We start from the raw sequence: 18,217 nt of genomic DNA, 5'->3' as shown, positions 1-18,217 counted from the left end.
AACTTTAACCATTCCTCCACCCAACCCATATTTGTTCTTTAAACAAAATTAAGCAAAAAGACAAGAAATGGAATACCACAACTTAAAGCAAAGTTCATACATAAATTTAGCCAGAAGATTTTTCCTCTGTTTTAATTCTGTTCATTACAATAAACAATGACATTTGAATACATTGCTCATTAAAATGGAACAAAAAAGTATAATACATTCCTTTTCCTTTGAGTTTCTCTTTGGGGATGATGATTTACAAATGATTCTCAACTAACAGAGCAAAACCAAAATAATGATAGTATTAATATTAGTGAATTTGGAAAAAAAAAACTACAGACCATGGTAGCACAGCATACAATCAATGTGTATCTTAACACTAATGACATTTTACATCTTTAATCCTGGCTCTGCTGTTCTTTAATTTGATAAAAGGAATGACACAAATGTATTCTAAGCATTTTATGAACCATATATCTCCCAGCATTCTGCAGCAACAATGTGCAGGGCTATGGAATGATGGAATCTGGGCTTACACCCATAAACTACCACATCAGTAAGATACCAATCTGAGCCACGTCATCATGGAAATGTGTAGAGGAGGCTAGGTGCTTCCCCAAATAAAAGTAAAAAAAAGTAAAGGGTCAACATTGATTGCTAGCTTTCTGCCTCTTTGCAGCCAGCTCAGATGTTGGCTCATGTGCCTTGCCACTGCAAGGCCCAGAGAGACTAGAGGATGTGGGGCGGGGTAACAAAAGAAAATAGCTAATTTGAAAAAGGAGGGTTTATACCCTTAGAGAAAAAAACACATACAGACCCTCAAAAGATTAATGTGAAATAATTTCCTAGGAGTCCCAATACAAACAATCTGCAAAATAGCCTTACGCCTAAAGGCTTCAATAAACATTCCACATATATTTAGTTCGGAAATCTACTTGATAGGTTGTGGTATTCCTGCTAAAACAGTGTTTCATACCGAAAAATTGATCAGTTTTAGATTTATGGCAGAAAGAAAATTATTTTCAAGCAGTTGTTGTACAAAGGACAGCAGATCTGTCCTAATGGAAACATCCTGATAATAAAACGTTGCTCTTTATCTCCATTAAGCAAACATGCCAACTATATGGGGTACAGATCCCCACACAAATGTTCCCTTTAAAGCCACTGCACTCCGTTATTAAAATATCAATTTATTGGGTATATTCAATCTTTAAAGTTACAGTAAATGCTGTTAAAATGGGTCATTAAACTAATTACTCAAGGGTTCCACCTGTCCCGCCCACACCACACCCCAGCACCCCCAATTTGGACAAAACCTTTACGTTAGTGGGCAATATCTCTCCACTTGTACTTGTGTCTTGTACACCTTTTCATTTTATTTCCTCACAAGATACAACATTTTGCATAATATAATTTTATTTTCCAAAATTTAAATACATTTTCCAGCTACACAAATTATATTGTACCATATAATTAATTAGTCCCTTTCCTCAACATCCAAGCACGCTTTTTTAAGAATCATTATTAGCTAGTTAAATAACTGTTTTGGAAGAACTTGTATCATAACAGGTCCTGATCAATTTTACTATAAATGTGTGAAATGTCAACAAAACGAAGGATAACTTGTACCAACATTTTTCACAAATTAAATAATAGGCATGGAAGTGGGAGGCAACAATCTATACAAATCATTTGAAAAGGTCTCCCATAATGGATTAGGCACCTTGTTTAATTGAGCATTTTCACTTCTACCATTCTGCGTCCCCGACAGCTTTAGAGAACACATAATCCCTCCCATTGAAGGTCATTATTCCATCCTTTAGATAGAATTTCCACTTGTTTTTACTCCTGTGAATCTAATACAAAAAGAAAGCACTCACAATAATGCAGTCAGGCAAACACTGTATACCATCGTTATCAATGGTACCAATAATCACATTCATAAAATTGTCTTTCAAATAAAAAGCTAAACAAAGTAAATGCCAGATTCATACAGCCATCAGTGGAGTACCAGGTGTATTTTATAATCAGAATAATGCGATGAATAGAAAGGAAGAAATGCCTAAGAATAAACAAAAAAAAATCTGCAAATACACAGCTGCTCCATCAAAAATCTGAAACGAAAAAGACAAGTTAACATCTTGGGAGTAGACCTTTTGGCAAAACCCAGCCCTCTCCCCGTGGGCTGGTAAAATTCTGCGGGGAGAGACCCGCCTCAACCCACGACATCAAGGGCCCGCTGCATATTACTGGTGGCGAGGGGACCTCAGTGCGGCCCCCCATCTCCACATGCAAATGAATGTCAATAAGATGTAAATATACTTACCTGCAGGCGGCGGCCTGCACGGAGTTCCGAGGCATGAACCTGGTGGGTAGAGGGGAGTAATATAAATTTCAGCGCAGGAGGGGTGGAGGAGAGGGGAAATCCATGTTTTATTGGATGTGGGGATGGTGGGAAGGGGTTATAGACCAAATGTTAGAAGTTTAGGGGGTAAAGTTCGTGTAGGGAAAAAGGCATGTGTTGCGGGGGGGCGTTGGGAAGGTCCATCCATATCTTTCTTATTTTTTTAATAAAAAATTAACACTGCTGCATGCTGATAAAATTCAGGCCAGTGTTCTGATAATTGAAACAATCTATAATACAATGAAAGTGAGTAAGAACAAGCTGACAATTATGTATAATATTTCATGTCTTCCTGATGTACCAAAATATATCAATGAATTTTGTTAGAAGTCGTCGCTATTGTTTTGTTGGCATAGATAGCAGCCAATTAATGTATAGCAAGGTCTCACAAACAGCAAACATGATAAATGACTAGTTATTTTGTTTTGGAGTTGGTCATTGAAGGATGAATGTTGATCAAGATATCAGGAAAGCTCCTTGCTCTTCTTCAGTAAAGCGCCTTGGCATCTTTTACATCCACCTGAACAGGCAGATGAGACCTTGGCTTAATATCTCATTAACAACCCAGAATCTCTTATCAATGCAGCATTGAACTGTCAGCATAGATAATACATTTGAGTCCTAGAGAGGAACTTGAAATCAGCACCTCCAGGCTCAGACGACAGCTACTACTGAACCAAGTGATGGGATTCATTCTAAATGTTACTAAACAATATAATTTTACATACATTAAAAAAGCAATCTACTTATGGTGTGTTCTCCATTCATTTTCATAGGTTGAGAGGATACAAAGAACACAGGCAACTGTGAGAACAGTGAAAGCACTCTGCTGGCTGTACATTATATGATTAACCTACGTTCACTCGCTTTCCAACCAAGAGAGGCAGTTTTGCCTTCAAACAGAATCTCAGAAACTTACGACACAGAAGGAGGCCATTTGGTCCATCATGTCTGTACTGGCTGAAAAAGAGCTATCCAGCTTATCACATTTTCCCCTCTTGGTCCGTAGCCTTGCAGGTTATGGAACTTCAACTACCAAGGATTTTTTTTTTCATGCAATGAGGGTTGTTGCCTCTACCATCCTTGAAGACACCAGGTTCCAGACCTCCACCACCCTATGGGTGAAAATATTTCTCCTCAACTCCCCTCTAATCCTTCTATCAATTACTTCAAATCAATGTTCTCCAGCTAACCATATCAGATTCGTATTTCTGCAGAAGCTTTTAATACAATAGCTGGCTCTTTCCTCTCTACCTCTTCAGCTTTTCCTTCCTTCTCTCCCTCTCAGATCACTATCTCCCTCCCTTCCTTCCTTCCTCCCCAGCTCACCATCTCTCTTCCAGCCCTTGAAGGAGTGGACAGCAATGCTGCACCAGAAGCCCTGCAGGTTTAATTTTTGCCCATGTAAAAACAATAGCATGAGGTTACCTTTGGAACAGAATAAAATTGTTCCTGTGTCACTTCAGAGGGAAAGGGCAAAAAAACAAAGTTGCGCAGACTTAGTAGATGGTCAACACACCCGACTGTGTTAAAAGCTCTCCAATAGGAAATAAGGAACCAATGTTGTGGCACAGAAAAAAGATCAAAAATGTATTATCACGTGTACACATCTAAAAGCAATTTCTGATTGAATTGAAAACATTCTACTGGCTGGTATTGGAGGATATCTTTTTGAACAAGCAGATTATTTAGCTGTAACTATAAGTAACTTCTGTTTTTTTCCTGACTCTCAAAAAATACATTTATAAAGCCAATGCAGTGTACAGTAGGCAATATTACAACCACAAGGCTACAACAGGGGGTAGTGGGTAATGATTTTGTTCAGTGGGCATTCATTAACAGATTTGCAGTAAAATCCAATTGAAAATAAATTTCTGCATTTTTGCAGTGAATTGACACAAGAAATCAGTGTCAAATACTCTGCCAGATTACATCTTTAAGGCTGTGCACAAGATAGTTTCAAAATACTACTCTGAATCTTATTATTGCAAATTTTATGAGATTGAGGAAGTGAGATATTAGAACAAAATGGTACAGCTGTAAGCACTCAGAGAACTCAAACTGTTGACAGGATAACAATGTATTGTCACAATTTATAGAATTTCTTCATTCTGACTTCTTCCCAGCCCCAGATATTTTAGAAGGATATTCTGCAGAGGTTCAATAAATTTATGTCTAGTTGACAAGAAATATTTGTAGCCCTTCACATTGGTGGGGAAAGAGGGAAATGGACAGCCGTTGCATCTACTAGTTACATGCGAAGCTCCAAGGAATGCTAGAATTGAACAAAGGAACAGTATCTGTGGAAAGCAAGAGGAGGGCAATAACTGTTTGGCGATGAGATTATGCTGCACATGGTGGACAATTAACTAATGGATACAGTGGCTAACTAACTGAGGACAGAGGGCCTTTGTCATTAGCATGCAAGGAAGGAGAGTGGGTGAACATAAAGGTTTGAAAAATGGGGCATGGAAAGGGAGGAATAAACGTCAGTTTAAGAATATGGAGTAATTTGAGAGGTTGCAATTCAAAATGTATCTGCTTTGATGCCTCCAGAGAAATTGTAAAAAAAAAACTTCCACTCTACCAACCTCCACATTCAACAGATCATCCTCCACCACTTCCATCACCTCCAGCGTGATGCCACCACCAAACACATTTACTCCCCTACTTTCAGCATTCCAAAAGGATCATTCCTTCCACAACACTCTGGTCCATTCTTCTATCACCCCCAACACCCCTTCCCCAACACACAGACATGCAATATCTGCTCTTTTCCTTCCTCCCTTCCCATCATTCAGGGCCCCAAATACCCCTTACAGGTGAAAGAGTGATTTACTTGAACTTCTTTCAATTAAGTACATTTACTGTATTTGTTGCTGACGCTGCAGTTTCCTCTGCACCAGGGTGATCAAACGCAGATTGGATGAACTGTGTGGTACACCTGCATTCAGTCAGCCAGCATAGCCCTGAGCTTCCGATCACTTGTCATTTTAATTTTCTGCCGACTCCTACATGAGCGCTCAGTCCTTGGCCTCCTGCACCATTCTGATGAAGCACAACGGAAAGCTCAAGGAACAGCCCTCATCTTTTGATCAGGTACTTTACAACCTTCCAGACGCAACACTGAATTCAACAATTTCAGATCAGCTGTTCCCATTTTTTTTCTTCTAGACAGCATCTTCTGTTAATAATGCTACTGTTGTCATTTACATTTCCTCTACACCCATTTTTTCTTTCTTGTCCCATTACCACCTCCTTTTTCCTAGTACCATCAACCCTTTTGTCATTTAATCATTTCTGCCTTCCACCTATCCCAGACCTTGTCTTCTGTCCTTTTCTCCACCATCACCACCCCCATCCCCCACTTTTCTCTGCCTCTGTACTTGCTTAAAACCTGTTACATCCCTTAACTTTTTCCAGTTCTGTTCAAAGGTCATTGACCTGAAACATTGGTTGGAACTTTACGCACCCCTCCCCCCCCCCTCCACCAAAGAGTGGACTGGTGGTGGGGAGTGTAAAATGCAGTGGGAGGCTGAGGGGCCCTTCCCAACCTGCTCCCGTCTTCACCGCCATTTTACGCGGGGCAGTGCGGGGAAATGGCCCACCTACCCCTTGCCAATCAAGGCCGTTAAGTGTGCAGTTAATGGCCTGCCTGCCAACAGTAAAATCCCCATGGCGGCAGGTGGAAGCCCCTAAGTGGCTGACAGAAGGCCGCCACTGATGCCCCAACCACCCCCAACGCCCAACATGCAGCCCCCATCCCCCCAATCGACCACCCTTGCCTTGCTGGGGCCCAACTGATCACCCCCAGTGAGTCCCCAAAAACGTACCTGTTTTCCATCCTCTCCATCATTTTGATCACGAAACTGGGTTGCAGTCCCAGCAGTGGCCACTACACCCAGTGACGCTGCTGGAACGAAAAGCAAATAACTGGAAATACTCAGCAGGTGAGGCAGCATCTGTGGAGAGTACAGGTAGCTCTCTGAGAGAGAGGGACTGAGAGACACAAGTCACTGTACAGATATCTCGCTGCTAGAGAGGGACTGAGAAACACCAAAGTACAGACATGCTGATTGGCCCACAGATCCATTAGGTGAGATTTCCTGCCTCAAAGAGATGGAAGTCCCACCTAAGACCAATTAAGGGCCTGGGGACCGTAAAATCTGCACTGGATTCCCAGGCCAGGCAGAGGCGGGATTGCCACCGACTTTTTGGTCAGTGGATGGCTCCCATCCGACTCGCACAAAATTCCGACCATTGACTGTTTTTCTCTCCACAGATGCTGCTTCACCTGTTGAGTATTTCCAGTTATTTTCTCGTTTTACTACTGTAAACAATGGAGTCTTTGTAACAGGGGAAAAAAATGTTAGTCAAGTAGTTATGTTTGGAAAGCAAGACAAAGATGCTTGTTGTAAGCCAGCTGTAAGAGATATATCCAGGAAGGGGAGCAAAGTGTTAACTGAACCATGTAATGGTAAATATGGATAGAAATGAGAAACGTCGTCAATGAAATTCTCCAGATAGTAACCATTATATGTTCCAAATGCCTTACAAATAGATAGGCATAAATGGGACATATGCAACATCTTTTACATCGACCAAATGGAATGAAATGAAGCAATTGAGGGAAAGATCAAATTCACCTTAATACAGCATTATGCTGGTTGATGAGGTCTGGTTGGAGTGCCATTCAAGGAAGAAGCTCAAAGGTGATATTGGTAAGAGATGGAGTTGCCACCCAGGTTAATAGAGCTGTTAAGAAGGCATATGGTGTGTTAGCTTTTATTAGTAGGGGGATCGAGTTTAGGAGCCACGAGGTCATGCTGCAGCTGTACAGAACTCTGGTGCGGCCGCACCTGGAGTATTGCGTGCAGTTCTGATCACCGCATTATAGGAAGGATGTGGAAGCTTTGGAAAAGGTGCAGAGGAGATTTACTAGGATGTTGCCTGGTATGGAGGGAAGGTCTTACGAGGAAAGGCTGAGGGACTTGAGGTTGTTTTCGTTGGAGAGAAGGAGGAGGAGAGGTGACTTATTAGAGACATATAAGATAATCAGAGGGTTGGACAGGGTGGATAGTGAGAGCCTTTTTCCTCGGATGGTGATGGCAAACACGAGGGGACATAGCTTTAAGTTGAGGGGTGATAGATATAAGACAGATGTCAGAGGTAGTTTCTTTACACAGAGAGTAGTAGGGGCGTGGAACGCCCTGCCTGCAACAGTAGTAGACTCGCCAACTTTAAGGGCATTTAAGTGGTCATTGGATAGACATATGGATGAAAATGGAATAGTGTAGGTCAGATGGTTTCACAGGTCGGCGCAACATCGAGGGCTGAAGGGCCTGTACTGCGCTGTAATGTTCTATGTTCTATGGCCATGGCGAGGAGAGAATAATTATGACAAGAGAATATGAAATTACTAAAGAGCTTCGGAAGATTCACAACATACATAGATAGATACTGAATATGTCAAGACAGGATGGAATAAAGATGGAGGCCAGTTTTGTAATACAGGAGCAAAGAATGTCTGTTGAGAAGGTAGAAACAAGCAATATAGAGTTGAAGAACAATGAGATAGGAGGCAGTGGAAGATCTCAGAATTGAGATCACTGACAGTCTGGGAAACTGAGGTTTGTGTTCATGGGGGAGGTAGATCCAGAGGAAGATAGGAAGAGGAATCAGATAATTGCGCTTCAGTCTCAACTAGGTAGAGGTACTCGAATCATGCAACAGCATCATACTTTTCAACAGTTTGGTGATAATGTTGGGCTGGAATTAAGAGAATAGAAAACTAAAAACAAGAGGGAAATAAACTGAATGACTAAGAGAAAAGAGAGAAACTCAGATGACCCAAATCAAAGACAGAATTCTCAACAAAAAAAATTAGAAAAGGGCAAAGGTCAGAGTGAGAAATTCAGGAGGATAAGAAAGGCTGATGAGGAAAGAGGAGGTTAGAATCATGAGAGCATTTACTACAAAAAAAAACAAAGATGATAGTAGCTGAAGTACTCAGATTCTCTCAAGCTTGGGATTAATTGAGGATGGGGCATAGGATAATGAGGTGAAGGAGCTTATAGAACATAGAACAGTACAGCACAGTACAGGCCCTTCGGCCCACAAATTTGTGCCGAACCTTTAACCTACTCTAAGATCAAACTTGCTGGGGATAGATCATTTGGAGGGATGAAGAAGTTTAGACAGTATGTGAAAACCCAGCAAATAATTTGTTTAGAAGGGCTCAAAAGAAAACAAAGATGAACAAGAATCAAGAATAAAAGATTGTTTGACATTTGGATTTCGCTGTCCTAAAGGAAGAAAAATAATTGTTAAAATGATTGATGAAACAAAGATGATGAAACTGAGGAATGGAATAGATGTAAAGTAGACTGAGCCAGTGCCCCTCCCCAGTGCTGATGGGGAAAGGGGTGCAAAGAATACACACATGGCAGACAGGAAGGGAGTGAACAAATACATAATCTAAGCAATCATGGAATCATACAGCACAGGAGGCCAATCAGTCCATCATGCCTCTTTGAAAGACATATCCAAATAGTCCCACTCTTTCCCCATAGCCCACAATTTTTTTCTTTTCAAGTATTTACCCAATTTCCTTTTGAAAGTCACCATTGAATCTGTTTCCACCACCCTTTCAGGCAGTATATTCATGACCATAACAATTCACTGTGTAAAAAAATGTCTCTCGTCTCCCCACAACTATGATTATTCAATCTCTTCCTCCTAAGACTTCATCCCTTTCTCTCAGATTCTTAGTCTGTCACCTGCTTACTCCATTATCCACAGAACTTCTGGATATCTATTTTTCCTCAACTAGCGTTTTCCTTGTCAGTGAGTACCCATTCTCATTTTCCACTTACTCATTACTGCATACACCAGATTATTTTTTGTCATTACAGAATGATACCAACAAGTACATCTTCCCCTCCCCTGGCCACACTACTTTTCAGAGAAATTGTTCCTTCTGTAATGCCCCTATTCACTATCAATTTGGCTCAATGGTAGCAATCTTGCCTTTGCTGTGCATTCAAGCCCCACTCGAGACTTAGAACATACAATCTAGGCTAATGCTTCACTGCAGTACTGAGAGAGTACTGTACTATTGGAGATGGCGCTTTTTCGATGTGACATTAAACTATGGCTCCACTCTACCTGTTCAAAAGGGAGTGCTAACAGATCCCATAGTATTATTTAAAGAGCAGAATGTACTCCTCCTATGCTGGCTAACATTCATACTTCAGACATCGTTATTTGGCGATTTATCCATTTTGCTGTTTGTGAGACTTTACTGTGCACAAATTAGCAGCCATATTTACCTACATAACAACAGTGACATCAAATATAATTAATTAGTTATGAAGCATTTTGAGGTATCCTGAAGATATGAAATGCAGTAATAAATACAAGTTTTCTGTCTTCCTTATCATTTCCCGCTTTCATCAACCCCACTGCTAGCTGCCTTTCAGGTACTTTTCATGTAGCATCTGCCCATTTCCCCATTTCCAGAGCATCATCCAGAGTTCCAAACACTCCTATGTGAAACAGCAGTTTACGAATACTTCCTCCAACCTAGTAAACTACAGGTAGTTTTCACAGTATGGTCTTCTTGATATCTGTCCGCAAGCATGATCCTGACCTCCCACTGGCTCTGCCTGCCATTTTTTCACCTCATGTACTGCTCCAATCAAGCTGAGCACAATCTTCTGAAGCTGCATCTCAAGCTTGTCCTTTGCAATCTGGAGCCGTGAGATGAACAGTGGCATTATTTAGTTGTAGGCATTAGCTGCTTATACTATTTTTCAGTCAGTTTCTCCCATCGTTCATAATTCCCTTGCATTTTTGAGCTTTCCCTGAAAATGCCTTTCATTGGCTGAAATAATCTTTGTACGTCAAGCTGTTCTTTTTCACCTCTTTCCAACTGTTTAAAAATCTGCTTTGCTGAGAACCCATTAATTGATTTTTCTTATAGTAGATAATATATTTCACTTTTGAACTTTTTATTCACTGTTTTCCCCTTTTCATTTGGTTCACTCTCTTCAAGGATCTCACTTATCTTCCATTCTAATGAATGGTTAATATGTCCTTTCTTTTTACAACTGCAATTTTTTTACCTTTTCATCTCTATTTGTGTTACTTGAAGTTTTAACTTTGTGGTGTGTAACGCTTGACTGGAAAATTCAGGAGAGATTGGTAGTGCATTGTCAAGAATGACCATGGGAAGTTAGGTGTTCCTCTCAAATAACCACAGTACCCATTACACAATAGAAGATCCCAAGAGCTGAATTCTTCCATTTTCTCAGAGGAAATAGCTGCCCAATATAGTAGGGAGGAAAATCATTGTCAGAATGATCTAAAGTTACAAAATCCAATTTTCTGAGCTAGTATAGAAGAACAAGAACATTATGACCCTCTTCCAACTTTTGCAATTAACTAGTTGATAGAATTATGTAAAGGGTCTACTCTTTCATGACAGTAAGAGCCTATTAAGTGCTAGAGTACTGTAACCTCTGGCCTCGAAGCAGAACTAGCACAATGCACTGTCGCACATTACACATGTATGTTGACAGGATGTTTCTTCCATCTATTGCAGATCAAGCACACTATCTTCTTCTGCACGGTTAATTTTTATCTACTTTCCATATCAAAAGATGTTGGGAAATCAACATGACCATGACATTTTCATTCAAGGCCCAGAATTTTACATTGGGCATAAGGGCCCATCCACTGCTAAGAAGTTGGAGGTGAGCCCATCTCCACCAGGCCTAGGAGCCGTGCTATGATTTTACATTTCTCGCTGCTGTGGCCCCTCATAAAATTGCAGCGGGGCAGTAAGGCATGGGAACGGCACTGCACCCCCCCCTCCCCACCCCAACTGCCTCCAGCCACTCCTGCAGGCAGAGCATAAAATTCCAGCCAATGTCTTATCCTCACTGTATCTAGGCAGAAAATTCTGGATCACATGCCCTCTTATTAATTTATACAGCTACTTTACGCTTCCATAATAAAGGGTATTTGTAAGTACCGTTCTAACATCAGCAATGCTGCTTTGAGTTCTAATCTACTGATATGCCCATGGAACTATATTGTAGAGCAACAACCAAACATTCCTCTCAATGAAAATTGAGAGAATTTCCATTTGCCTCTATGTAATTAATGAATTAACTAAACACACAGAAACCTCCAGTTTGAACGTTGTAATTTATGAGAACAAGATTTTATCAATTACAAAGAAGTGCAGGAAATCTCTAAACAAGACACAATGAGAGACAAAGCTAGAGACTGTTGGTGCATTATTCATTTATGATCAGGCCACTACATTTGGATTGTTAGAATATATGTTAAGTAGTTGGAATGAATTCCATTCCCTTCATTGCTATTCATCACATTATCCAAATCTTATGAACTCGACTGATTTGCCAGGTCACTTGGCAGCAATTTCAAGATATAGGTACATTATCTATTTTCAGAGAAGTAAGCTTAAAATTGATTTACTCAAACACAAATTTCATATTCTACTATGGAACTGCCTCAAACACTCCACCTTCCTTCATCCTTTGGCACCTTCAAAAGCCCCCTCAGGATCCACCTTAGCAACCACGTTTGCCCACATTCCATAATTTCTCACCTGTTTGGGTTTGATTCCCAATTGTTAAACACGCTGTCTGAGATATTTTCTTTAAGTTCACAGTCTTGTGTGTGCAATTACTGCTGTTTGTGTCAGTGTTTTTTGTTTTAAAGGCTTGAAGCTCAAAATGAATAAGTCGCATTTGGCTTTTGCCCTCCATTTTGGGATGATTTTAATACAAACCCCAAAGGCATTTGAAGATTCTTTACCTCCTCTTCCCGCCTTCTTGTCTATAAAAGGTCTTCCACACCAACTTATACTTATTTGGCCCCTGTTAATGTAGCAATATTATTTCTTGTCATTTGGGGAAATGCCTAGTTTTGTCTTCCACCTTCCCTGAGCAAAAATACTAGAATTAGGAATTTATTAAATCCAAGCAACAAACCATGTGACTCATTGCTTCAGGAAGCTGCACCACTGTCTTTGAACCACTGGGTGATGGATCACTTTTAAAAATTAAAAAAACACTGGCTTTGAAAAAAAAATGTAAGTACATATTTGCTTGAACGTAATAATACAAAGGCACTTACCTTGTCGTACTGGCAAACAATTACATTTTCTGTATCAAACAGATCAGGCACTTCCTGTTCACTTACATCATCTCCTGAATTCAAAGGATCCTGTAAAATACATTGCATACAGACTAATTTATCCTCCATTAATTACCAAAGATTAATGACCAATAACATTTCTGAAAGCTTTATATAAAATTGAAAAAAGTGAAGGACCAAGGCTCACAGATCACAATCAAGGTTGAAAAGAGTAAAAAGGAAGAATGCATTAATATAGTGACTTTCTCATCCTAATATGCTTTTCTGTCAATGAAATACTTGTGAAGTGTAGTCACTGTAATGTAGAGAATAAGGAGGAATATGGTAAAACAGAAAGTGCCTGGGTGATGCAAAGCTTTGAAGATAACAAAATAAACGTCTGAACAATGTATAAAATATCAGAAGCCTAGTAAAGCTTTTTGTTCCTCTCTACTAGTCATACAATTCTACATCTGAAGTGGTCTAGCCCAAGGGCATCACCACAAACTTTTGTACTATTTACCCAACAGAAAGTTTGCTTGAGCCATGAAAAGTGTTATCTCCAGATGATCTAGCTAGAAATTGGTGTGCATCACCAAAATGAGAAGTTTCAAGAGCAAATAGTAGTCAATCTCTTAGCCAAGAGTCCAACATTCCATTACTGGTACTAACAATACCCCTCTCTCATTACTTTTCAGCCTCTTCAGTTTTTGCAATAGCTGCAATCACTCAATAATTTTATGCAACTAATAGCTTTAAAAGAAAGACACATAATTAGGAAATTCCATATCCAGGATAAATTTTAAGAAAAATTACTAGCAGTGGGAGTACTAGAATTTCAGTGGCCTTTGTCATGCAGACCCCCACCTGCCAAGAATGAGGCATATTAATTTTGTCATATGAATATTGATTTTAGACTGTTGCTGGAGAAAGGAAATGACTTGTTAAACAGATAAGCTGTGGCTGGAAAAAATATTTACATTCTAACAGACAGTGCTTGTGGAGACAAAGGACCATTCCCTGACGCATTCAACCCACAATGGACTTTGATCACCAGACATTGAAGGTGAGGAAGCTCACATTCCAGGATGACTGCTAAGATGGCCGAATCCACAAACAGACGTGGTCAAACCAGCTAGTCACATGACTAACCTGCTGGGCAACCTGAGTTTTTTTGAATTATACAGACAGCTTGAGAGAAAGACTGTTTGCTCCTGGACTGAAAAGATCTCTACTGTCTGCTCCCATCTCTTTCTCACAAGCCTCTGGACCCACTGAGGACACATGAATCTCAAGAGGGAAAAGTCTCCTACATTGAACAAGGTTTAAGAAGAATACTGGGCCCCAATGAAAAGCAAGACCTACCAACAATCAAGGACTCTACAGTGAGCTCGAAGGACAGTAACCAAAACCATCTTTAGCTATTGCCTCAAACTTTTCCATTTTATTTCCTCTGCTCTTTTCTGTCTCTATCTGCATGTGCGTGTCGCGTATGCATGCTAGCATGGACGCATCACGTATCCATAAGCGTTAACCAAATTAGAGTTTAAGTTTAATAAAGTTCAACCTTTCTTCTTTAAACCTAAGAAAACCTGTTTGGCTGGTTTCTTTGCCTAACAAATGGAAAGCAGTGAACAAGGATTCACTAAGGGGGAGCTAAAAAAAAAGGTGTGTTTAAAATTAAACCCTGTTACGGTAAGACCAGGTTAAAGCTGAGGGAACCCCTAGACCCCTTTCTCACCTGCACGTAACACCTTTAACAAAGGTTAATGACCAACAGCTTTTCTACAAGCTTTTTTTTTATATACTTGAGAACATAAGTGAAAGATTAAGGTTTATAAGGGCAGACAACAAGCAAGGGTGAAAAAACACAATAAAACATGGAGATCAGCCAATGCCAAGTTTTGGTTTTAAAAGCGTGAAGGTTGTAGGAGAAAAGAAAGTTTGAGGGAGGTATAGTATTCTACAATTTTGAAGCCCTGAGAATTAATTCGAGTAAGAGAGTTTGATGAGCCTTGATTTCAATACATTGAGGATGCAGGAAGGCAGAAGATTATATAGGATAGATTATTGACAGTTTAAGAGAAACAATAGAGGCAATTTCACAGCAACATTGACCATACAAAAAGGAAAGTATATTAAAAACTTAGGATTCTATAAATAGTTGTTGTATTGGAGAATTTCGTTTTTATTATTTTTCATCTAAGTCATAAAGTTAGATATCAGTAAGCCTCGGAGCAATTTGTAAGGAAGCTGCAAACGCAAATACTTCAAAGCTCAATGATATGAGATTAAAAGAGGCTCAAACCATGGGGAAAAGCCCAATGGTATCAGGATATTCAAGCTCTGGCCCACAAGACCCTTAAAAGCATAACAATCTCAAGGTTTAAATGAAAGTCTCTTTCTCTTCAAGAAAAGCTTTTGAAGGTACACAGAACAGATCCTGTTTCCAGTGTAAACAATGCGACATAAGTGACACAATGTGACACTGTGGGCGGCACAGTGGTTAGCACCGCGACCCGGGTTCAGTTCTGGGTCCTGCCTGTGCGGAGTTTGCAAATTCTCCCTGTGACCGCGTGGGTTTCCGCCGGGTGCTCTGGTTTCCTCCCACATCCAAAGACTTGCAGGTTGATAGGTAAATTGGCCATTGTAAATTGCCCCTAGTGTGGGTAGGTGGTAGGAGAATGGTGGGGATGTGGTAGGGAATATGGGATTAATGTAGGATTAGTATAAATGGGTGGTTGTTGGTTGGCACAGACTCGGTGGGCCGAAGGGCCCGTTTCAGTGCTGTATCTCTAAATAAATAAAATAAATAAACTGGAACAATATAATAGTCCTCCATACTCATGGATAGAATCACTGACCGTAGAGATAATTTTTGAGTTTTCTTTTTTTTTTGTTTCCAAAATATACTTTATTCATTAAAATCTGTAAAATAAAATACATGACAAAACAGTTCTAAACAGCACCAAATCAAAAAATACAAAGAGTGCAAAGGAGGTCAGTTTCCTTCAATACAGGAGTGAGTTGCCTCACAACCCTTCCATTTCATTTCTCATTCCATATACATTTTACAGCAAACAAAGATTTTCTGGATACAGTTCAAGGGGTTTCCCATGGATCCAGCCCTTCAGTTCAGCTTGGTGGGGGGACCTTACACAGTGGTCTTTCCCCGTTGAGCTTTTGCTGCGGCTGCCCCAAGCTTTACGGCGTCCCTCAGCACGTAGTGCTGGACCTTGGAATGTGCCAATCTGCAACATTTGGTTGTGGACAACTCTTTGCCACAACGCTGGAAGACCAGCGAGTTTCGGGCAGACCAAAGAGCATCTTTCACCGAATTGATAGTCCTCCAGCAGCAGTTGATGTTTATCTCGGTGTGCGTCCCTGGGAACAGCCCGCCGAGCAGACTCCTGTGTTACAGAGCTGCTTGGGATGAACCTTGACAAAAACCACTGCATCTCTTTCCACACCTGCTTTGCAAAGACACATTCCAGAAGGAGGTGGGCAACCATCTCTTCCCCACCACAGCCACCTCGAGGGCATTGTGCGGAGAGGGTGAGACTTCGGGCGTGCAGGAAGGATCTGACGGGGAGGGCTCTTCTCACCACCAGCCAAGCTACATCTTAGTGCTTGTTTGAAAGTTCTGGTGATGAGGCATTCCGCCAAATGACTTTGGCGGTCTGCTCGGGGAACCATCCGACAGGATCCACCATCTCCTTTTCCTGTAGGGCCTCGAGGACATTCCGTGCAGACCACTGCCTGATGGATCAATGGTCAAAGGTGTTTTTCCACAGAAACTATTCCACGAAGGATAGGTGGTACGGCAAAGTCCAACTGGATGGAGCGTTCCGCGGCAATGTGACCAGGCCCATCCTTCGCAACACCAGGGACAGATAGAACCTCAGCACGTAGTGTCACTTGGAGTTTGCATACTGGAGGTCTACACACAGCTTGATGCAGCTGCACACGAAGGTAATCATCAGGATGAGGGCAATGTTGGGTACATTTTTCCCGCCCTTATCCAGAGGTTTGAACATCATGTCCCTCCGGACCCGGTCTATTTTGGATCCCCAGATGAAGCGGAAAATGGCTCGGGTGACCGTCACAGCGCAGGAGTTGGGTATGGGCCAGACCTGTGCCACGTACAGCAACAACATAAGCGCCTCGCACCTGATGACCAGGTTCTTACCCATAATGGAGAGAGATCGCTGCTCCCACATGCTCAGCTTGTGTTGTACCTTGGCTACTCACTCCTCCCAGGTTTTGGTGCACGCCCTGGCCCTTCCGAACCATATCCCCAGCACCTTCAGGTAGTCTGACCTGACGGTGCAGGGGACAAAGGATTGGTCAGCCCAGTTCCCAAAGAACATGGCCTCGCTCTTGCAGTGGTTAACTTTGGCTCCCGAGGCCAGTTCGAACTGGTCACAGATGCCCATCAGTCTGCGCACAGACAGCGGATCCAAGCAGAAGACAGCGACGTCATCCATGTACAGGGAGGTTTTAACCTGAATGCCTCCGCTGCCTGGGATTGTCACCCCTCTTATACTCGCATCCTTCCTAATAGACTCAACAAAGGATTCAATACAGCAAACAAACAAGACAGGGGAGAGAGGACAGCCCTGTCTGACTCCAGATTGGATCTGGAAACTTTCTGATTCCCACCCATTGATTGAGACTGCGCTACTGATGTTTGTGCAGAGCAGTTTGATCCAATTGCAGATTCCCTCCCCAAACCCCATTTTGGAAAGCAGGTCCATCATGTAGGTGTGCGATATCCTGTCAAAAGCCTTCTCCTGGTCCAGGCTGATGAGGCAGGTGTCCACCTGTCCCGTACATAGGCAATCGTATCCCTGAGTAGCGCGAGACTATCAGAGATCTTCCTGCCGGGTATAGTACAGGTCTGATCAGGGTGGATCACCAACTCCAGAGCAGACTTGACTCGACTGGCTATGACTTCTGACAGAATCTTGTAGTCAGCATTAAGCAGTGAGATGGGCCGCCAATTTCTGATTTCTACCCTCTCCCCCTTCCGCTTGTAGATGAGGGTGATGATGCCTTTCCTCACGGATTCTGACATGCTGCCGGCCAGGAGCATACTCTCGTATACTTCCAGCAGGTTCGGGCTGACCCAGTCCCATAGGGCCGAGTACAATTCAACTGGTAAGCCATCGCTTCCGGGAGTTTTACTCGTCTCGAAGGACTCGATGGCCTTTGTCAGTTCGTCCAGAGTTAGTGGCTTGTCCAGTCTCTCCCTCATGCTGTCATCTAAGACCTCTGTGATAGATGACAGCAAGGACTGGGAGGTTCTGAGTTTTCTTATTTAGCCAAGAGTAATAGACCAAACCAAGCTATTCCTTTATAGCAATCATGTTGAGCAACTGAACTTAAACCTCCATGTGCCACTTCCTAGTAATCTCATTGGCAAATAATAATTGTGTATTCATTCTATATGTTAATAAGGCTTTCCAGCAATCTTGGCAACCAATAATCTGTTTATAATTCTGGCTGTTTCATGTTTATCAGATAAAGATCTGACCCACTGCAACTGAAGGTATGTTTGCAAAGGTTTACATTCAGTAAATTTGAGTTAATATGGTAATGACAACAACATGCACAAATAATCCCAAACCTAAAATTCCATACCTGTTGAGACTT

The 18,217-nt window shown here is 41.5% G+C and overlaps 1 protein-coding gene across 1 annotated transcript in view; it reads right to left on the bottom strand.

Annotated features, from left to right (window-relative positions):
• Positions 1–1,736: 1,736 nt before the first annotated feature.
• The window catches only part of ston1 (stonin 1), a 113,334-nt gene continuing 96,853 nt past the window's right edge, over positions 1,737–18,217 (bottom strand). The window contains exons 12-13 of the mRNA XM_068045699.1: positions 12,563–12,652; positions 1,737–1,844 (exon numbers count right to left, since the gene is read on the bottom strand). Of these exons, the coding sequence (XP_067901800.1) occupies positions 1,737–1,844; positions 12,563–12,652 (198 nt within the window). The remainder of the gene's footprint in view (positions 1,845–12,562; positions 12,653–18,217) is intronic.

The sequence above is a fragment of the Heterodontus francisci genome, chromosome 13 (assembly GCF_036365525.1).
Source record: "Heterodontus francisci isolate sHetFra1 chromosome 13, sHetFra1.hap1, whole genome shotgun sequence".
Taxonomy (NCBI): domain Eukaryota; kingdom Metazoa; phylum Chordata; class Chondrichthyes; order Heterodontiformes; family Heterodontidae; genus Heterodontus; species Heterodontus francisci.
This window is presented reverse-complemented; position numbering and strand designations above follow the sequence as displayed.